At 40.4% G+C, this 22,361-nt stretch overlaps 2 protein-coding genes across 4 annotated transcripts; both read right to left on the reverse strand.

Annotated features, from left to right (window-relative positions):
• Positions 1 to 254: 254 nt before the first annotated feature.
• rhoh (ras homolog family member H) lies at positions 255 to 6,165 on the reverse strand. 2 transcript variants are annotated; one of them, XR_014920880.1, is made up of 3 exons: positions 5,939 to 6,165; positions 2,129 to 4,695; positions 255 to 2,086 (listed from the first exon to the last, which is right to left on the reverse strand). XR_014920880.1 is itself a non-coding variant. In XM_085459358.1 (2 exons), exon 2 carries the CDS (start codon positions 4,246 to 4,248, stop codon positions 3,661 to 3,663), a length of 588 nt encoding a protein of 195 aa, XP_085315484.1. In that variant the 5' UTR covers positions 4,249 to 4,695; positions 5,939 to 6,165; the 3' UTR covers positions 255 to 3,660. The 2 variants fall into 2 exon arrangements, 1 of the variants encoding a protein (XP_085315484.1); XM_085459358.1 differs by having other exon boundaries at positions 255 to 4,695.
• A 2,385-nt stretch (positions 6,166 to 8,550) lies between these two features.
• n4bp2 (NEDD4 binding protein 2) lies at positions 8,551 to 21,478 on the reverse strand. 2 transcript variants are annotated; one of them, XM_085459360.1, is made up of 16 exons: positions 21,052 to 21,478; positions 19,371 to 20,364; positions 18,034 to 18,158; positions 17,503 to 17,591; positions 17,206 to 17,282; positions 16,947 to 17,087; positions 13,998 to 16,660; positions 13,455 to 13,540; positions 12,969 to 13,014; positions 12,579 to 12,802; positions 12,353 to 12,477; positions 12,115 to 12,241; positions 10,791 to 10,964; positions 10,485 to 10,653; positions 9,650 to 9,773; positions 8,551 to 9,563 (listed from the first exon to the last, which is right to left on the reverse strand). In XM_085459360.1, exons 1-16 carry the CDS (start codon positions 21,290 to 21,292, stop codon positions 9,518 to 9,520), a joined length of 5,451 nt encoding a protein of 1,816 aa, XP_085315486.1. In that variant the 5' UTR covers positions 21,293 to 21,478; the 3' UTR covers positions 8,551 to 9,517. The 2 variants fall into 2 exon arrangements, with proteins under 2 accessions (XP_085315486.1, XP_085315485.1); XM_085459359.1 differs by having other exon boundaries at positions 10,791 to 10,967.
• Between the last annotated feature and the right edge of the window lie 883 nt (positions 21,479 to 22,361).

Consider the following 22,361-nt stretch of genomic DNA (forward strand, 5'->3'; position numbering starts at 1 on the left):
AGAGCACAATGAGAGATGAAAGCTGTGACCACAGCAGGCTGTCAAACACGCTGAACTCTTAAAGTCAAGCATTTCTTATTTGTCACTTATAAAACTGCCGACATGCATTTACATTTATCGTCAGATACATTTGAACATGTGACAGCATCTTTGGATTACAAGTACCCTTCAAAAATATACCAGCAGCAAAGTAGAAATTATGCTTTTGCTACTAAAAATCAGAAGGAAACTTGACAAGAGAGGGAAAATAAAGAGACTGGCTCAAGATTTTCTAAACTGTTTATGTCCTAATAGCACAGCAAACCTATGAATCATATGTGTAACCTTTGTACGTCTATGAAAATGAACACACAATTTCATGTGCTGAAAAAATACACAACTTCTCACTGTTGTTTTTATACGTTTGATTCACACTTAATTACTTAAACATTTCAGAAAACACTTGGCAAGAATACACAAAACACACAAACCGATATAGTAACACATCCACATCATATCATATTTATACATTTTATAACATCTTTACAAACGTTGCTTCTATGACAACACGTGTATCACTCCTATAAAGTCTATTGAGGACCAGTAAGTCAGCTAACGTAAACAATCAATGTTAAGATTATTTGCCTGACAGAACAAACAAGCTTATTTGGCTTCGATTAGAAGATAGCAAAATTAAAGGAAAGTTAAAACCAGTTTGTACACTTGATTTATTTTTATTTCAAAAGCAAATACATGATGTAGCAGAAACACATTTAATTCTGACAAACGACTTTTGGCATGGGGCTTTATTTATATTGTTAAATGTTTATTATGTGAATGAAGTCTAATTTCTCGTGCTCATGTCATATGACACAACTTTAGCACACAAACTGATCTGTAAAACTTAATAACTTTTTTTTGTAAAGTAAATGAATCAAACTCTCAAATAGAGTCTCACTGGTTCATTTGTACCCCGGATAACTGGCTTATTGTACCATCGTTGATGGACTTGCAGTTTCATCAATTTCAGCTCACGCTCTTCTTGTGTGTTATCTACAGGGAGCTGTATGGTTGTCAGCACAAGTGTCAGTGTGTGCAAAAAAAACGTGTGTGTGTGTGTGTTCAAGTGTGCGGACAGATGTGTTGAGAGTCGTTGTGTGTGTTTGCACAACTTTGTCTATATTATATACAGACTATATGTGTGTGTGCTGGGATGTGGTTAGGTGTTTTTCACCATATCCTTCAAAAGTCTTCATTTGTACCTCTCATCCTCAGCAGCTCTAAACACCATATAGGACAGAGATATGTAGAGAAACAGCAGGAGACAGCATGAGGGGGGAGGAAGAGCTCCTCTGAGCTTCGTCCCTGGTGCTTTGCTTTTCCTGGTTGTCCTTTTTTAGACTTTCATTTAGCTAAAACAATAAAGTTTGGTTTAAACTGAAATAAAATTGTTTCATACGAACTAATTTGTTCAGCCATATGTGTCGTTCTCTGATGTACGGGTCTCACCCCTCATGTTTAGGACAAGCGATGATGTATTGACGGCATTTAAAATCTAAATGTTCACAGTGTCAATAACTCATATATCAAAATAATGAAAATTATTCTTGTTGCCTGCTATTGCAGAGTTACTGTTACAGACTATATCTTACGTTTTGACTTGAAATGGAGCTTTAGACAAATAGATTTCTGTGTGTGCGTTGATTTTAATTGATTTTACATACAACACAATATACATACAATATCAAAATCTTGTAATTTTTTTGACAAGCCTGACATTTTTGGTCTTCGCACTTGACAGTGTGAAGGCCTTACATAAACACCAGAAGGTATTTCTAATCATACCGCTTCTGCGTATAACAGGTTACACCGATACGAGTCCCAAAACCCTCAGGAGCAAGTTTTAGGCTAAATAAATAAATCTAATAACTTGAATAAAGTTTTTATAATATGCATATTATTCATAATTTATTTAATCATACAACAGTAACATTAACATTTTTCTGCACATCACTCTGCATTAGTATATATCATACAGCTACTACAGTTATATAAACCATACATCTCATCCCATACATTAGATGGCTGCGTATTAACGGTCTGAGACCTTAGACGTCTAAAGACTGCAGACGAGCGTTGTATGCAGAACATGACACATTAAGTAAAGCCCTTATATGGAAGCTCATTGGTGTTCAGATCTTTTTCAAATCTGCTTGGTGGGCTTTGTTTTTTTTGTGATCCAGCACTCTACTGAAAGCCAGTATATACAAGTCTTTTTGATTGGTTGATAAAGGTTTCTTCAAACAAAGTGTTTTTAACATACTTATCATTAGTTTGAAGAAATAACCAAACACTTTATAGTTTGAAACAGCTATTCTCAAAATGTGCTGAAAAAATATAAAACTTCTTACTGTTTTTTACACACTCTGATCCACACTTCCTTTGAGTTTAATTGCTTCCATATTTCATATAACACTTGTTAGGGATACACAAAACATGCAAAACAGCATAGCAACATAAAACACCGGCCACACGATATACACTATATGCATATAGTGAAGTACAACATGTTTACAAAAGTTCCCATCATATTCTGTGGCACTGCGTAGAAATTTGTGTTGATTTGCTGAAATCAAAGTGAAAATTATTCACATTACATGACAAATAATGTGAGGCTTCTAATGGCAGGCAAATAAACTTAAATCCAATGCAATTACACCAAAAATGACTGAATATCTGACACTCAAAGTAACATACACTTCCCAGTGGCTGCACATTTGTTCAGCCCTCTGCTATGGGTAAAACTGTACAAACACACTGAATGTTCACATCAGTGGAAGTTGTAGTCAGTGTGTTAAAACCTTAGTTGTTCCAGAAATAAAATACACGCATGCACACACACAATAGGGGGGGACCTTTTTATATATATTTTCTGAGTAGAGGTTTTTTGGGGGTTTTTAATACACATTGCGTGATTTCAATAAAAATAAAAACGTATTTACTGAGAAAAAATTCGAGATCATCTTTAGATTTTTGTCGTTAATTAAAAAGACCTCACATGTAAAAATGCAAATCTAATCTAGAGAACATTACCCAGCATGTATGCATTTCTGTCAACTGTTTGTTGACTAATTAACACTTGTTTTCTGGTAATATCTAATCAAATTTAACTATATATACGAGTACGTTCAGCCCAACGTGGTAAAATATTCTCATTTGGCTCTTTGAGCTGACACGTACATTATCGTTTTCTTGGTATGTTAAATAACTGCTGAGAAACAGCAACACAAGCATATCGTTATTTACTTCATCCCCTTAAATAAAATGTCTCTAGGGTTTTTATAGACGTTATCCTTGATGAATAAAAGCTTTAATTAAGAAAAAAGTCCTTCGCCACAAATGCTTTGTCCCTTTAGACCAAGAATAAACACAATTCTCGAGGACATGTATGGGTAAGTCAAACATATGAATCAGAGTCTGTTAGGTTTTCAGTCAGTGTAATCTCAGTTTAAATACTGATCCAGTTTAGGGTCTTGTGGGGAGGTTAGTGAAAAACAAGTTTATTAAAGAAATCCTAATTTGTGTTCTTGTACCCCTACAACACCAACTGAGTTTGAATAATACGTTTAAAAAGATCATCTGATAAAAGGCTCAGGAGCTCACAAAATCAAGGTGAATGGGTCAAAAGACCTTACACTGGTTCATGCTGAACATGCGTCTTCTGGCCTGTTTCTTGGCCTGGTTAACAACTGTCCGCACAGCGTACTCAAACACCTGCTGCACACCGCGGTTGCCTAAGGAGGAGCACTCCAAATAGCCTTTAGCTCTAACATCTTGAGCCACGTGTTTACCCTCGGATGGTGTGATGCATGTGCCCCGGTGCCCACCCATTTCCCTCAAGTCTGTCTGGGTTGCCACAACCAGCACCGGTACCCTGGGCAAGTGTTGTCGAACCTCATTGATCCACTTGTTCTGGACACTGGCGAGAGAGTGGGGGTTAGCCACAGAGAAGCAGATGAGGACAACATCGGCCTGCTGGTATGATCTTGGTCGGATCTGTTTGAAGCTGTCATTGCCGGCCGTGTCCCACAGCCCCAGGCTGATCTGGATACCGTCCATGTACACCTCCACCCCTGTGTTGTCAAACACTGTGGGCTTATAGGTGTCAGGGAAAGTCTCTGAGGTGAAGCGGACCAGCAGGGCCGTTTTTCCGACTGCGCTGTCCCCGACTAGGACGCACTTAATCGACATTTCCGAAAAGCCATTCATGATTGCCTCTGATTATTTCCCTTCTTAAGTTGCTTGGCCTAACTTTTTTTTTTTTGGTTTAGAGGGACGCAAAGTCCGCAAGGCAGACAAAAGCACTGATCAGTCTGTGTGCTGTACTTCCGTATCCAGGCGGTAGTTTTGTGTAGCCCTGCTTGGTGTAAGCTTCATTAATAGATGCTCTACTGCAGTGGTCATTCAGTTTATTGAAGGGACTTACAACGTGTCTCCTGTCACTGACAATAAGTGTGTACAGGCAGCTCTTCTCCAACAGACAGATTTATATATACGCTTCACATAACCTCTTAGATCTTCAGGCCATCTCAGCTCGCCTCACTTCCGCATTATGTGCGCAGCAGCTGGTCAGGTTCTGGTCCTTCTCTCTAACCATCTCGAAGATCCTCCTTTTTGTTAGGCAGGTCTAATCTCGGCACTGAAGACCAAGATTTGCTGGGAAAGAGAGATGAAGACACAGCATTTTAAAAACAAGAGGTATCGGAGAGCCCCTAGAACAGTTTGTTCAGCTGAAGCTTCATTTGCACGTCTCTCTGTACGTCTGACGAAGTCTTCCCCTACAGCGTGCAGTCTAACATGTAAGATACCTGCAGCGCAGCTCTTAAAACAATATGTTTGCATGAGAGAAAGGATCAGAAAGAAGATGATATGAAATAGGAGCTCAAACAATCAAGCTGTCAACCGCTTGAGCCATGTGTGTAGAAGATGACACTCACTTTTGCTTTTTATGATAATTTTAAGTATAAAGATTCAATTCTGTGTCAAAGTTCTGATTAAAACACGGAAGTAAAGACTGCTGTGTTTGGGCGTGACCCAGAATTCACAGCTTTATCCCGTAAACTTTAACAGGTGCTCAGAAATTAAATCTCCGAACTCTCAAGCTCACATAAAAGATCCACCTTGCGTGTCTCCTTTCTCGATTCTGCAGTTTATACCACAATCTGACATCTGACCAGGGGTGAGGATGTCTCAGTTTAACAAGGTGACAAACATGAATCTTGACAACTAATGACCCAGTTTAACAAAATCTACTGGCAGATCTTCATTATTCACTTTTAAACTGACGGTTTTATTAAAGCAAGCAGCAGACATACCAAGTGACAACCTCAAAACCACCTGCCATGTCACACAGTCATCCAAAATGGAAAGCCCTGCGTAACGCAGATGGGACGCTTTAATCAGTGGTTTTTCCACAGCTCATTTCTCACTAAAATCATTTTTTATTTGATTCTGTCTGTGGTCAGAGGAAATGATGTAAGCCATTTACTAAAAATAGGAGAAAAAATGAGACCAATTTGTTAAACTAGTGAACTGTCCTACCATCCTCATCCTCACACAGTGTAGCTATAGTTTACTGTGAAATCTTACAAAACATCCAGTTCTTATCAATTTGCACTTCTCAGATTTCAGGAACACACTTTAAAGAGCTCATTGGTTTCGTTTTAAAGTTTGACTGCTTAAAAACAAAAAACTAAAACTAAAAAAATAATTTTAAAAAAACAACTAATAACGACCCTTTTAATTTCTAAAAGATTATCATTTACATAATTAATTGATTGTTAAATTTCAGAACTGAGTAGAAAATCTGGGTCATAAAGGCTTCAGGAACACGATGTTGTATCAAGACAAAGAGAAAGAGAAAGATAAAGGCGAGAGAGAAGAAGATGGTTCGGCCTACCTTTCTTGTCAGTCTTCTCAATCTTTAACGGGCGGATGCTGGCTGCTGCCGCCTTTGTAGACTTCACAGAGCTGGTAAAAATCACTCGTTAAACTCCCAAAAGGGCCCTCTTAATAATCATAAGAAGCCGGCCGCTTTTTTGTTTAAACGCCCCTGCTACGGGCGCTATTAATGAGGACAAAAACGAGACGAGATATTGAGGCACCTTCCTAAATAAATGTCTCGTATGCACCGAAAGGAAGTGAGAAAGTACGAGAAAAGTCAAGTCAATTGCATCCGCTTGTTGGAGTGTGGAGGTGTGACTGAGTCTACTGCTCGCCTCCCCCACAGCAGCTGTGCCGTGCGTATCACTTTGTTTCTGTTGTGGATTTGTACTGTTTGCTTGCAACTTTACGCACAGCTGGCGCACGCTATAAAGGGCTTTTATAACAGTGTTAACGCAGCCAAACTAGCCGCTGTGATCGCACTATGATGTGGGCAATTATTGCAAACAAGGGGCTAAGCTGTGTTTTTTTTTTTTTTTTTTAATTGTCACTAATAAACAAGAAAGCACATTTAGGTGTATATGCTTACTGCGCCTTAGATGCAGAAAGTCCGACTTATTTTCCATTTATGATGGGAAAAGTGGGATTTTACAGCTTTAAACTATAAAGATTAAATAAAAGGCAGTGTTGGTTGAAACTGAAGTGAGTTTGAGTAATATAACAGATCAAAGGAGATGAATTCATTTTTTTATGTGCAAAAACGTATTCAATTTTTACTTTTGTTTCCACATTTTGTTAACATTGCGAGTTAATGGTAACTTTAAATTTGTACACAATGCGTTGACAATATACTTGTGCATTGTACAATGTGTGGACAAATTAGGCAGCATATATACAGAGACAAACCCGTCAACGTGTGGACAGGAGTGCGTGTAGATGGGTGCGAGCAAGTGTTATGTGCGAATGTGTTTTACTTAGTTCAGTGTGGGAACAAGAATGTGCAAAAGGGAGACGATCGAAGTGATTTTTTTTTTTTTAAACCTTCTTTAAAATGGTTTTACCCCTCTGCGCGTCTCCGCGGCTGTGCGATACAAAACCAAACCACCATCAGGGGCCTCTCTGGCAGCTTAGGCAGGGTCAGCGATTCTTTGGTTAATTCGTTGAAACTGTATTTTGAACTTTGATTTACTTTCATATCTATCTGAAGAATGCACAGTGAGTAACCAATATCAGACTTGTGTCACGATACCTTAGCCTCAATCAAAGATGTTTATTTACTTGCAACACCTGTTTCCAAAAAAAGATGTTGTGTTATGAGTAAATTGACAGAACCCAATTATCTGACACATTTTTATACATTTACATGAAAATAGTTCAAAGACAACCTATAAACTTGTCTTTGTTGTTTTCTTTATGCCACTTCAAAATTAGTTGCCATTATTACTTAAAAAGAAACAGAAACAGTGGCAACAAAGACTAAAAACTTGTTTTATGCTTTAAAGAAAAAGAGAAGGTAACATAAACCCCACAGGTAATTAGGTTAATTGGCATTAGCTTAGTAACATGACCTGTTACACCATGACCTTTCACTGATGTGAGGCTGCTGGTTCCCCTAACAAGGTCCCCTCAATTCACAGTTACATAGAGCACAGAAGGGATAATCCTACTCTTTATACTGATCTAATGTAGATGTGACAGTAATGATTTAATCAGGAATGAGTAATATAATTAAGTAATGTTGATTACTTAATTACACCTCCCCCCCAATTGCTTGTGATTTGTTGGGACTGGGTTAGGATAGGGGAGGTTCAGAGGATAGGCGGGGAGGAGGGTTTGCTCATGAAAAGGGGCAGTGAATGTATAAAAATCACTGTCGTTCATAATGTATAGAGTTAACTTGTCTTTGATTTTATAAAGTATGTGTGGAGAAGAACAAAAAAGATGCTGAGAAGTGTGTAGAGAAATGGTTTAACAAAAATGTTTTGTAGTGTAAATTTATCAAGAATTTGGGGATTTCACAATTTAAATACATGATATGATGAAAACATTCAGAGCATTTGGGGAAATCTTTGTACACGAGGCACTAGGTTAAAAACTCACAGCACTACATGGCCACAATCTTCAGCCAAGTTTTTTTTTTAGTTGAAAAATACAGCAAGGACTCAGATATTTCTGTCTCTACAAACAAAACTTTAAAAATTACCATAAAAACAACTAAAAAAGAAAACAAAAGGAAAAAAAAATCTGAATTTGAACTAGTCTTTGAAAATCATGCACACAGACTGAAGAGGAGCAGGACCACCTGGCATGTTATCTGTGCACCGATCAAAAGCACACATACAGGATAGCATGAGCAGTTTGCACATGTGTGAAAAAAGCACTGTTGCTAAACTATATAGAAGCATTGTGAAGGAAAAAAGCATAGTGCGTAAGTTTATTTAAGCAAGATAATACCACACCACATACTGCATTTATTTATAGCAGGTTTGCTCTGTAATAACAAACTGAAGGTGCTCAACTAGCCTGATGACTGTAACTTTAAAATATAGTTTACATATTAGAGATCTTTTATATTTGTAACTTATTCAAAAACGATAAATGTAAATCACTCACACAAAAGCACAGAAATATTAAACTGTAAGTTTTATTCCACAATACCATGTCTTCTTTAAAAAAAAACACAAACCACCAAATACAAAAATACAATCTTCTTTATAATTTATGTGGTCTCAACAATATGTACATTCGGTAAAAGCCATCAACACTATTGTTACACATTTTCTGAAAAATATTATAGAGAAGCTATTTTAAAACTACAAAACTAGAATTCGAACCATTACTGTACAGCTGCTGCAAAATATGGCACAATGTTTAAAAAAAAAAAAAAAAAACTACAAGGAAAAGCACTGGAAACAATCTTTAAACTTAGAGTTCATCACCTGAGTGTCAATATATTAGCAGCAAAACATTGTTGCTTGGACTTGCGCAAGAGTAAATGAAGAGCACTGGGTTGCAGAAGCAGCTGCTGAGGCAAAAAAAGCGATTTCTGCAGAAATCACAGTGAACGTTCTTCAAACTGCTCAATGACACCACACACTCTCTTTCCTTCTGAGCACTGGGCTTCATGAAAAAAGCATCAAATTATTAAACTGTGTAAATATTTTTGTCATATCACTTAAAACCCTGGAGAGAAACCTCCAAGCAGACAGCATGCCATCAGGTTTGAAATAAAGCATTATAAAACACTTACATGTTTAAACAATTAACAACTTAATTGAAATGGAGATTTTTAATCTTTAAAAAGATTTCTTAAAAATACACACTATAAAACAATTAAATATAAAATATGCACACAATCCGTCTTTACAAACATAGCGTTTCACACCATAAACACGGGAGAAAAACTCGAAAGGGAGACCGAGTGAGTACATATCAAAAAAAAAAAAAGAAGCTGAGACAAGACTGATGGTGGCAGAGAATCATACTAAATAAACGGTAACAGTTGTATTGTGGCGTCGTAGAAGTGGAAGGTGAGAGATAAAGAGAGTGTTGTCCTCCATAGCAGCTTCAGTCTGAACACAATAAACGGATTCTTTCACTTCAAAGAGACCAACACAAGACCCGGCTTTGGCTCAGTGAACCTGAGAGATGCAGAGATACGAGAAAATGTGGGTGAAGATGAACATGTAAAGCATGCAACATGTCTTGAGTGTGCGTGCGTGCATACCTGTAGTGTTTGTTAGTGAGGTAGTCTATAACAGCGGGACGGATGCGTGCCACGCCCCCCTGGCTGCGGTTCCCTCTTCCTGTGATGACAGAGAGCTGAGGTCGGCACAGACCCTGCTCACACTCTACGCCGAAAGAGGCCAAAGAAGAAGAAGCACAAGCAGAAAGTTACAGTTTACAGCAGTAATAACGAACGCAAACTCTGAAGGGGTAACTGCGCTTTCTAACAAGCTGCGTGGTCAGTGTCCTGCTGGGTAATGATGTACACCACCGGCGCTTGTCCCTGGTTAGCGCCTGGACTCGAAGCAATATCCAATCACTTTTACACATTCAGTTCAGAACATCTCAACTTCTTCTTTTCTTCGTTACAAACCGGGTAAACTGTAGTACAGGTGTCAAGTCTTTTTTAAAGTAAAAGCGATTTTCAGACATGGAATATGTAACTTTGCTGGGGGGGGGGGGGTTTACACATGGCAGCCACCACACTTGTGTGATCTTTAGCACCTGGTGACTGAGAGAAAGGCAGACATGAGACGGGGGCTGTGATAATATATGTACGTACTACAGAGGCTGTAGAGCTCGCTAACATGTTTCTCCTTGTACTGCTGCAGCTGTTGCACTTTTCTGATAACATTTCATTCAGACTTGGGCTCTGTTGCAATGTTACTCCGTCCAATAATGAGGTCAGTGGGGAGAGGGTTTCACCTAAATGTCCCCGCATGGGACTATTCTGACATGAGTGACGTGTTCAGTTGCCACAGATTAACATTAAGGAATTTGTGAAAAGGGCATCTGTAACAAGCTAACGCTTACTGAATAGATAATAGTTTAAGCACCTTTGGTTTTGTCCAGTAAGACCTGAGCCAGATGTTCCAGGGCCTCATTGACATGTAACCCATGGAGGTCCAGGATATTGCTGGGCAGCAGCGATGAGTTGACCCTTTCAAAAATCTGAACTGCTGCACGGTGATTAGCCTCACGCATACGCTGGCTATGGAGGTGCCCCTGAAAAAGCAGAAAGAAAGACAAATTTAAATAAAAAGCCACAAATATATTTATTTAATTAGATGGCAGTGACATGCTACACATTCAAAAACAGTAATAATAAAATGTTGTGCTTCGTGTTGTGCTCAGTCACTCACCTGCTGTGCGTAAAATGAGGCCACTTCTTTGCGTCCTTGCTTGTAGGCCTCTGCAGCCTTAGCAAAGCTCTCGAGCTGTCGGCTCCTCTGCAGTCTGGCCTCGGCCCTGAAGTCTTCATAATCTGGATCTTCTGTATCCTGATAATTGGGTACGGCTGATTCCACGGCCCTCTGCTTCTGACAAATTAAAAGAGCAGAGTGATCAAGACACACTTAAGGGTGTGGAAAATTAAAGGCGACTAACTGTCAGCTTTCTGCATTTGCTCAGATATGATGTTGTACTGCAGGTAAACCTATTCTATACATTATTTCTTTCTATTTTTCTGGGGAAATGGGAAACAGGTGCAGCGATTTATTGGAACACATGGAAACATACATGGAAATGCAGTTTATAAGTCAAAAGAAAGTCAGTATGTGTATGACAACCTTTACCTCCAGACCTATGCCAGGTCTTTGCTGGATATTTTTTTCCTATTTTTTAAGGACATGACTGTCAAATACTGTTCAATCTGATAGAAAAAAAAGAACAGGTGTTGGCTTTAAAAACTACTTGTGCAGTTTCTTCAGTTTTGTTTTGTTTTTGTTTGTTTTTTTTTGGGGGGGGGGGGGGGAGATAAAATGCAAACCAATTCCATAATATAAGTTTTCAGCTGGTAAAAAAAAAAAAGAAAACATTTTTTGCCAATCGAACTGTTATCTTTGGCATTTTATGTAAATTTTACTAAAGATATGAGAACAAATTACGTGTTCTGCTAGTAATAACATGCAAATTTAAAATGGATTATTTGCCAAGTTGTCTTATGTGTTATGGTTTCTCCTTTTTTAAGCCTTTTTTACACTTCAATGATTCATAGTACAGTCTTCAGTGGCTTAACAAACCAAAAAAAACATTCCTTTGAAAATGATTATGTACAAGGACTGGACTGAAAATGAGAGAAAAGGTAGCCAATGTTAAAAGAAAACCCTGGAAAGGCCTCCAGAAAGTCTGGAGAGCTACTGTTCAAGAGCACTTTAAATAAATTAGAAAAAAAAGGTCTGGCTGCTACGAGGCAAAGAAATGACTGGTGGCTCAAGACTTTTGCACAGTACTTCTACAAGTTGAATCTCATAATTCAACTTGTCTGTATTGTAAAATGATAATTGTAGAGATGTTGCAATAAAACAGAAAGAGATTTCTCCGACATCCAAATATGGAAAATACAAACTAAAAAGATCGAGACTAATTAAACAGTTCATGTTTTCCCACCTGTGAAACAGATCTAATGTATACTGTACATGTGTTCAGTGCTCCGTTGTTTTCATTCTCTGCCTGTGTTGTGAATACCTTTTCCCTCTCCTTGCTGGCTGGTCTGTGGTGGTCAGAGCGAGGAGCTTCTGGAGCAACTACAGTCTTCACAGGCTCCTCGTTCAGCAGAGAACGAAGAAACAATTCTGCCTCCGTGAGGCTGTAACTAAACAAACACACACACACACACACACAAAGAAAAAGACACATTAGCCACTAAAATCAGTACACCAACTAATGTTTAGAGGACTATAAAAAGTTACAGTTGTTTTCTCACTTGTGGTCCCTGAAAATGTCCTGCAGAAAATGCCTGTCAATGGTGGGGAAGAGGGCATACAGCTGCTTCTCTTTCAAAAGTGCGGCTCCGTTACGTTGGTCAAGGTCTGCACGACTTTTTCTGGTCTAAAAGAGAGCGTTGGACTTTAAGAAAAGGATATCAAGGCAGAACAAGATCATTAAATAAAATCTAAAGAATCTGCAGGTGCAGTAGGCGTGCGCGTTACCTTCTCTAAGTTGTTCTGCAAAGCCTGTTCTTCTTCCATAATCTCTCTAAGAGAGACAAGCGGACGGGACGCATTCCAGTGATCCATGATTGGCATTGGACCGCGAGGCTCTGGGTGGCTGCCCGCTGACGTGTACTCATCCGTGCTGATCAACACGTTTGCTGACTGCGTCTGGTCTCGCGACCCGGTTTTTCCCGTCTGTGAATCACCCCAGTGTACCGAACCTAACAATCCAGAAAAACTGTTAAGTCTGTGCATGTTCACAGACTTAACAGTTCACTGCATATGCACTGTCAGCATGTGTATTGTATTCAACAGAGTATTACTCATATGCTGAACAGATTATTCCTGAATGTTATTTAAGAGTATTTTGGTGTGTATTAAACTTACTTTCCTGAAGCAGGTGAAAGGAAAGAGCCGCTTGTCTTTGACTTTCCTGAAAAACACAAATTATACATGAACGCACAATAATTCACGCACAATATGAACATAAGGCCCGCAGGCCAGAACTGACCTGGCAAAGAATAAAGCCCAGTGTACAACAAAATATGAGGTTATCAATTTTGGACTTCTAACGATTTCTATTTTATTTGTTTTACACCTTTTCCTGATGATAAAGACCCCCCCCCCCCCCAATAGCCATTAATTCTATATCAGTGTAGTTAAGAAACAGATAAACAATTAAATAAAAAAAGGCTGTTGAAATGACTTTTTTTTTTATCTTATATTACCGTATCTCGAGAATTAAATGTGTAGTTAACATCTTTACACAGACAGAAAGTGGAGTTTCACTTGTCTGGCCCATTTAAGATTAAAGCAGGCTGTTGACATCTCGGTATTAGACCTAATGCAGGAGAAACAGTAGTTTAAACTCACTTGGATGGTTTCCTTCCACTTCTGGTGGAGCAGCTTAGCAAGGTTCAAGTCCATCTGCACTGCATAGTCATTTGCAGAGCACGAACCTGAATAAAAATCAAGCAGGACATATACAATCATGTCAGTTTGGAGTAGCAGAGAAGAATAAAAATACCACTAAAGGCATCAGTTGGATCAGTTACCAGAGTACGAAACACTGTATCAAACTGCAGAACCAGAGAGCGACGGGAACACTTTTGTAAAAAAAGAGAAACGTGACATCACACCCAGATTGACATCACACCCAGATTAACAGAACACCTGTTTGGAGCTGCAAAAGAGTTTTCTATGATTATTTTACAGTTACTTTACTCCTTTTTGGTGTATACAGCTGAATGAAACAGCATCAATGCAATTTAAGAGGCCATCTCTAAACCACATGCTTTTACTGCATCTGTAAGAATAATGATATAACGCCCCTCTTCACCCTGGCTTCATCCATGACCAATCACAATAAGGCTTTAAGTTTGACATTTCTTGGTTGAAAACCTGTGTGTTAGTTACCTGGGTCTACTCCCACAGGGCCAAATAGTTCAGTTAACTGCAGTGCCAGCTCAGTGGGTAGTTTCAGCTCCACGCTCTGAATATCCAGGTGATGTCGGCCTCGTGTCTCCTCTCCCCTCTGCTTTTCCTCTCTCTCCTCTCTCTCCAGCTCCTCCAGCTCAGCCCACAGCAGTCGGTTCATCTCTTCCATGTTGGCAATCTCGTCCTCAATCTTAGCCCCTGACATTTCAATTATTGCATTATCTGAGCTCCCACCCCAAGCTCCTCTTTCCTGGTCAGACTCTGATATTGCTTTGGGTTCAGCGCTGTCACTTCTCTCTCTTTCCTTTACTGATTCGGGAACACTGAGATCTGTTTCAGGGGCTTTTTCTGAATCTGGGATTGCATCAGGATGGTTTGCAACCAGAACAGCTGCTCCTCCAGAATCGGACACATCTATATTATTTTGGCTCTCTTCTGATTCACTGACTGTCACACTGGGTGATTGCTGGGTCTCCACCTCAAGCATAAATGGCTTTTCCTTTGGCCAATCTTCAGGATGATCCTCATCCAACATATTAGGATACGAACTGCTTTCTACAGCCTGACAGGAAGCAGCACACAGATCAGATGTATCGTTGATGTGAGCTTGACCATCCTCCTCTTCGCCATCTTCATCTCTAAAGAACCTTTCTCCAGAGTCCAGCAGCAGGTTGGTGGTCCACTCTATGTCTTGACTGCACTTGTCATACAGGTCTTCTAAAGTGTCAAAGCTAACGAGCCTAAAATGACGACTGAGAACACGCAGGCTCTCGAGCCGGTTTTGAGTCAACCCGAGCTCTTTTTCCTCCAACTGTGTGCCTTTCTCATGCACCACACGGTAGGGTACCTCTCTGTGGCCAGATGGGTGAACTGCATCTGCTGCACACACGGCAGAGGAGAGCTCTGGCACAAAACGAGAAGAGTCGCCATACAGGACTCTGATGTCACCAGTGGCCACAGAGTCGGCTGAATCATCGGGGTTGGTTTGACGATTGAGACGCCAAAGAAGGGCAAAGTCTTGAGGTTCTGTCTGGGTGAAACAGCCAGTATCTGCCAGAGGTGGCTGCAGGGATGCCTCAGATTTAGACAGATCCAAGTTTGGTTTAAGATCAAGAGTAGTGTTCGCATTAAACGTGGTTTCACCAGCTGAGCCACTACGGCAAGAGTCTGGGTTTTGAGCTGTGGAGTTGGGACAATCTACGGACAAGGGGCAGTTTTGAGTGAAGGTGAGTGCGAGTTTGCACTGCTTCCCTGACCTACGACCCTGACGCAGTTTTCCCTCCTGACCACCTCCGATGGAGGGGCTGCTTTCTGTTTCCACAGAGCCTTCACACACAGGACTCTGACACATTTCACTCATATATGTACAATCAGCCTCTGCGGCAGTCTCTCGGTCATTCTCAGTGCATTTACTCATATCCACATGAGGAGTGGCCTCATCTTCAGTACTGTGGCTTCCTGTATCACTGTTACATACATTTGACTCTAAAGTTTTGGAGCTGTATAACAAATCTGTGGCAAGAGCTGAAGTTGGATTTTCTTTATTGGCTGAATTTAGGTCTGCAGTCTCTGGCTCCGTAGTATTCCTTTCCTCTTCATTAGGTCCTTCGTTCTCGATTTTAAATCCGTCCGAATCATCAATTCTTGATTCCTGGCCAATACAAGAGGCGGCAGCCTTCCAGTCTAACACACAGTCTGGTAAATCACCTCTGCTGACATTAATTGTGTTCTTGTTTCGTTTTCTCTCTTTACTGTTAGATCTGCTGCTGTGGGATTCCTCAGAGCTTCCATCTGCCTCATCCTCTCTCTCGGATCCTTCTCCAGAACTCAGAGAAAGGAAGGGAGAGTGGGAAGAGCAGGTTGAAACTGTGGCTACGCCAGTCTGGATGAGATCAAGAAGCTTCTGAACCTCAGTTACATCCGGACCTGGCTGTGCTGGCTGTGCTCTTATTGCTTTTTCATAAACACTGGCTTCTTGACATGCGTCTTCATATTCCCTTCCATGTACCTCATATCTTTCTCTTTTTCTTGCCTCCCGCTGCATTAGAGGCCCTTCACATGGCCAGTCTTCCACAAAGTTCATCGTTTTAGGCGTGACCTTCTCTTCTTCGTACCTCACCACCTCGAATCTTTTTACTTTCTCCTCTCTTATCATTTCCTTCACCTTTGTCATGCTGTCTACTTGGTTAGTGTCTTTCACCAGATCTGCAGGCTCCATCCTCCTGCTTGGTCTTTCTCTCTTCACTCTCTGTCCAATAGACTCAGCGAAAGCCACAGGAATTTCATCCCCACACTGATCTTCATTCATCACCGATTCTACAATACAGTCTGGCATTCTCTGCTCTAATACCGGGTGATTTCGCTCTAACTGAGCATCTAGCTCAGAGTCTAATTCCCCCAAATTCATATCATCATTTTCATCAGAAGCTTCCAGGCTGTCTGTAGGTTTTTCTCCAAGGTGTAAGTTGAGAGACTCAGTGGATTCGGGGCTGCCTTCTCTGGGCATTCCCACGTCTCCAGAAAAACCAACAGACGACACATCTGGGAGAGAGGAAAAGCGCTGAGAGGTGGATGTCTGACATCCTTCAGCTAATCTGGGCTGACCTACAAGGTCAGGACAAGGTGCTTCAGAAGATGCGAGCCTAAAGGAACAAAAAAGATACGCAGGCATGGTCAGACGTTTACATACATTTATCATGGGCATGAATGTCTGGTAATTTTGGCCTTTTAATTATTTCTTTCAATCAGTCTTTTCCCAGAAAGGAATGATTGTACAGCATGCATCTTTAAAGACTTTAAAAATCAAGAACTGAGTGCAGAAGTTTAAATTCATTTAGGATTTTCTCTAAAACTCACACACAAGCTCAAATATACACATATAACATAATTTCTCAGGTATATGAAATGGTAATTTTGAGTGAAACTCACTGTGAGATTCTGTTTTGCAGAAGAACCTGTCGTTTCCGTTCAGGCATCTGTGAACCCATGATGGACTGGACTGTGACAAAGCGCTCATATCCTTCAAGCATGCGGCGGACTGTGTCCACGTGTACGTTATGTGTAGTACGCCTGCACAGACCACCAAAAAAGCAAAGCTGAAGGGATGAAATTTTTTCAAGCAACATTTTCAAAAAATCCGTTTCTATACTGAAACCATAGGCTGCTGTAATTCCTCTGTTACGCTCACCTCACCAGTTCTTTGGGTTTATGTTTCCACCAGGTGTCTGCCTCTTTGAATAGTACCTTATAGTCATGTTTTAGCGCCTAGGAAAGATTAAGGGAAAATCTTTTTGTGTAGTTCATAACCAGTTTATGCATACTTCAATATCCAGCCACTTATTATAATAACTACACCCTAAATGTTCAGTTTGCCTCTAGACTAAACTGGACTGCATGTCTGAAAACACATATAGTAAGCAAAAATACGTTCTTAAAAGCCTTTGCCCATTTGCAATGTTGTCTCTTAAGTTTACTGATGACTGACCTGTGCAACATATGGTTTCATCTCCCAGCCCTGCATGTTGGTATTATCAATGATGATGGGATTATTCCCCTTCTCAAAAGCCTCCTTAGCTGTGGGACAAGAATAAGGGAGATAAGCCACAGTGTGATTGTTCCAATAGTACAACAGAAGCTGAAAAAGCATAAAGCAATCAATAACAGAGACTTGCTATCAGTGTGTGTGTGTGTTCCTGTCTAGCTATCTTTGTGAGGACCGAAATCTGCATTCTACTATACTTGTGAGAACCAACGGTCACTTGTGAGGACACACTCACCGGTCCTCACAGGTTTGAAGGCCTTTTTGAGGCTCAAAATGTGGTTTTAGTGTCAGGGTTACAATTAGGTTATGGTTAGGTTTAGGGTAAGGCATTCATTTTTAATGATTAGGGTTAGGGTAAGGGGCTAGGCCATTGACATAATGGTTTCCCTAGCCGCTAGGGAAACCATTATGTCAATGAAGGTCCTCACTAAGATAGCTGAACGGTTAATGGTGTAGTGTGTGTCTGTTGTTTACCTCGTTTATGGTTCCACTCATGGGCCTCCCCCAGGACAGTGGGGTCAAAATTATATTCTCCATTGTGAGTGAAATAATCGTCGGTGCTTAGTACAACTCCACCAGGGTTGTTCTGTAGCAAGGCTCTGCAAAGACACAATGAAGTGTAAATGCAACACAGCTGCTGATTACTGTAGCAGAAATCATCGACTCCTCCGGAACAGGGGTTGCTGAAGTGTTGCTTAGATTGTGTCTCTGCTGTTTCAGCATAATACCGGCTTTGTTGTAAACTAGTGGTGAATCATTCCTCCGTTGACCAGTAATCTTTTTTTATATTTAGATAATGTGAACATTTTATCATGTTGGTTGTCACTCTGGAACAGAGTCTCTTCCCTGTCTTTAAAACATCCAACACAAGGTTGCAACATACTATGCAACTAATGGAAACAGGCTAAAGTTGTGAAAGATTTCCAATATTTCCTACAGTGCTTGAGCAACAGTTCTCCAGACTTTCTGAAGGTCTTTCAAATCAGTTGCTTTTTCACTCATCATTATACCGAACCATTTTTTAGTAGCAAAAATATTCCTCTAAAAACTCTCACCTATGAATCATCCGAGCATGAAAATGGGTGTTGTGTTTATTAATAACAGATGCTTTAGCAAAGAAGCTATTTTAAATTGTATCATTAGGCTCTGTGCTACCAGCAGCCTGATCCTAGCCTTTAACAAGCCTGGAGAACTAATTCTGAAGTAACAAAACTACAAGAAAGCTTGCCTAAGAGACCAAACTGTCTTGGAGAAGAAAAGTGGTCATAAAAAAATGCTACATTTCAAGTTCCCGAGAACAGAACAAACTCTGTTTTTGGCTTAAAAACTGCATTTCACTTTGCATGTTTGAATAAATTGCTGCACCCATTTCCATATTCAAAGCAAAATGGACAAATGAGTGGTGGCACAAGACTTTTGTACAGTGCTATGTTAAAATTATATGTCAGTAATTTAACAAAAAATATTTTATCTTTTCTGGTATTTTTTTTAAGATATTTAAATTTCACTGTTAAAGTATTTTTTGTAGCACTTTGTAGTAAACTATGAAGAGAAAAAGGAAGATAAACAAGGCAGCAGAATCTAGGTTTTGCATATATATGTATGAAACAAGGAAAAATTACTATGCAACATCTTGTTTTTGTGTGTTGTAAAAATAGAAACCCCACAATTAGTTGCTAAAAGCTCAAATCTTACCAGCCAAGTAATCTAAACTGAGCACCTTATTGGCTGATTTAAAAAATTGGTTTTCAGAAAAACCTCCTGTTGAACAGCTGTTACTATTACTTTTTAGGCCATCAAAACATTCCTACCTTGCCAAGGTGGATTTGCCAGACCCCGGAGCGCCCCGCAGGAGCACAAGCACCTTCCCTTCCAAACGAAGCCTGCTGTTGCGGGCAGGAAGCTGTGGGGGAGCAGGCTGGGCCCAAGACTTTGGAATAGTAGCAGAAGGTTTGAGAGGTGCTTGAGAGAGAGGGCCATGAATCAGATAGGGGGCAGACCAATATGAATGTGTGTGAGCCACGGGGGTAATAAAGGCTGGCATCTGGTTTCCATGCATACGAGGAGAAAACACTGGTGCCTCCAGGTTCCAGTGTTTTGGAACCTGGTCGAGCTGCTCCGGATTCAGCGTGTTCATCTTGGATCTCGCTCCTGTGTCGGATTGCATGGCCCCAGCGCTCTCTGAAAGAGTGTGTGTCAGGTCTTCCTTTTTATACACCTGGAAAGCAGAGGGACGCCCTGAAGCTGCCAGGTCCAAGGCAAGTTTTGGGGTGTTTCCAGATGTTTCTGTTGTCAGGTGTCTGAAATCCAATACAGGTTGCTGCCCTTCTGTGTTCTTTTGTTCCCATGTGCTGAGCTGGTCGAGTGGAGAAGAAGCTCCAGATTTATGCTCTATGAAATGTCCTTCAGGGCCAAGCCGCTCAGCAGAGGGCTCTCGAGATCCATGGTCCAAGCTGGACTGAAGCAACTCAGGGAGAGCTTGCTGAGGAAGTGGTGGTGGACAGAAAGAAGAAGAAAGCGATGCACCAGAAGATAAATATTTGGTGCTCTGGTGCTCCTCACCAACATCATGTTGCGCAGCTAGTGTCTCTAGCTCTTGATCAATCAGCAGGTCAAGCTCTTCTGTCAGCAGGTTTGAGCAGGGAGGAGAGGAAGGCTTCTGTGAGGGTTTTGAGGGTTCAGAAAAGTGCTGTGGGGCAAGCAAGGCTGCAGCAGTGCGCTCAAAGCCAGAAACAGAGGGTGGGGCAGGGACTGTGTCTTCAGCAGCCACAGAAAGTTCCAAGAGGGAGTCCATTGCATGTTCAACTATGACACAAAAAGACAGATAAGAGAAGCAGAACATTTTCCTGCACAATTGAAATGTGTTAAAACAGCACTCAATATCTGAGTGCCATTTTAACACATTAAACGACTTATACAGAGCAAAAGTAAAACCACTGATTTATTTACTCACTGTAGAGTAAAATCTATGGATCAACCACACCATAGAAAACGGATGATTTGTTACTTGGTAGCTATGAATCCATAAGTTTGCCCTTCAGTGACTTTACATGCTCAGAAGGTCAGAAGAGCATAAGCAGACCAGGCTGTCAGAGGTTTATAAGGAGACTCGTCAGAAACAAATCTGGATTTTTTTCTGATTTTAGACCTTAGACAGGTGAAGCTGTTACACAGAGTCACAGATGTTGGGTAAATCATTTGCTGGACAGCTTGCATCTTTAAGTTGGATCCTTGCCCATCCCTTGCACCTCTGCTCCTGGACTATTTAAGGTGCGACTTTATCCAAATTACAAAATACAAATTACAAAATGACTGATGGTAGTCTTTGTGCCTTTGTATTGTTATATGTCGGTCTTGATCTGCACTACAAAGCATAGTAAAACGCCTCAGTACTATCAGAAATGCATGACTAAGAAGCTCCACAGCTAACTGGTTAGTCAAGTTACAACAAATACCTTTCCCAAAAGTGACACAGCACGTCTGTCACGTTACCTTTGAAGTCACACTCGGAGAGCACGATGTAAATAACTTCGGGGTCCAGGTGTGAGAACATCTCCTGCATGCTTCTGACGATCTCATCTTTGACGGTATTGGGTGGAAAGTTGCTGGACATTCCACCACCGTATCCCTGCTGTAGTGGGTAGCCCGTGTTCTGACCGAGGTTTCCCCGCTCATTTGCACCGCCGTCGGGGAGCCTGCCCGGACTCTGGCCATTTTTCTTTCTTCGAGGCATTCCGTTGGTCACCAGCTGCTCTCATTGGCAGCTAACAGAGCTAGCCAAGTAGCCTATGACCTACAGGAGGACGGTTCAAAGCTGAAAACATGTTGTAGCTCCAAAGTGCAAAAACTCTGTAATGCTATCTAATAGCAGTACGAACGACAACACAATTGCACCGGAAGCAACACACCGGAAGTCAAGAGGGTAACTTCAAAATAATAGTCTGTTTCTCAGTACTCCTACTTGTTATTGAGAAACGCCCACAGATTTCCATGGCCTTTCAGAAAAATGTCACACCCTGCTGTGGAAGCTTGTTTCCGCCATTGAAAAAAAAAAATATATCCATAGCTCAGAGTTTCGGGTAATCATACGAAAATTCGAGTTAATTGTAAATTAGATATAATTATATAATTTATATTTTTTAACTTAAACATCTGAGAAAATGCCTTGCAATTTCAAATTATCAAGTCAAACTTTGAGAACTATTTTTTGGGATTTATTATAATAGTATATAACCATTAAACACTCTCTTCACTTCTAGATAATGAAAAATATCCTCATTTTTTTTTTAAATCAGTATTAATTCCATATTAATTAACACTGAGAACACAAATGCACTCTGTGCATTAAAAGTAGCTGTAGGAAAATGCTTGTGTGTATCGACTGGATTTGCACATTTCCCAGACTCACTGACAAGTCAGCCTTCATAATCCCCATCCAACTCTTCTCTTGATCTCTGTTTTATTCTTAGCAAGCTTGCAATAAATGGATTCATTTTTTATTGTTAGATTTTACTTTATTTCCTTTTACATTGTGGGTAGTTGTACTTGCAGGTGCAAATGCAACGTATTCACATTTATATAGCACTGTTCCATTTTTTAAAATACAAATCCGATTTTATCTATATGGTCCTGTAATATCTTATTCTATACACTAACCAGACTGGGATGTCAGGCTGTGTGCGGGAGCCCACTGGATGACTTGGAGCAAGGTCAGTCCAGGTATACTGCAATGGGTCAAACATGCAAACTCCACACAGATATGTCCCAGCCACAATTTGAATCAGAAACTTTATTTATCTGCG

Source organism: Copadichromis virginalis, linkage group LG6 (genome assembly GCF_057382275.1).
Source record: "Copadichromis virginalis isolate Kocher_CV1m ecotype Utaka linkage group LG6, C_Virginalis_male_GT1.1, whole genome shotgun sequence".
Taxonomy (NCBI): domain Eukaryota; kingdom Metazoa; phylum Chordata; class Actinopteri; order Cichliformes; family Cichlidae; genus Copadichromis; species Copadichromis virginalis.

What these genes read in the sequence shown, in the direction of transcription:
- n4bp2 (XM_085459359.1), bottom strand. Translation starts at nt 21,292, where the DNA reads ATGCCTCGAAGAAAGAAAAATGGCCAGAGTCCGGGCAGGCTCCCCGAC. An exon ending in TGAAACCATATGTTGCACAG is followed by an intron (nt 17,283 to 17,502) that starts GTCAGTCATCAG and finishes AATCTTTCCTAG; the next exon opens with GCGCTAAAACATGACTATAA. An exon ending in CCCTGTGGGAGTAGACCCAG is followed by an intron (nt 13,541 to 13,997) that starts GTAACTAACACA and finishes ATTTTTATTCAG; the next exon opens with GTTCGTGCTCTGCAAATGAC.
- rhoh (XM_085459358.1), bottom strand. Translation starts at nt 4,248, where the DNA reads ATGAATGGCTTTTCGGAAATGTCGATTAAGTGCGTCCTAGTCGGGGAC.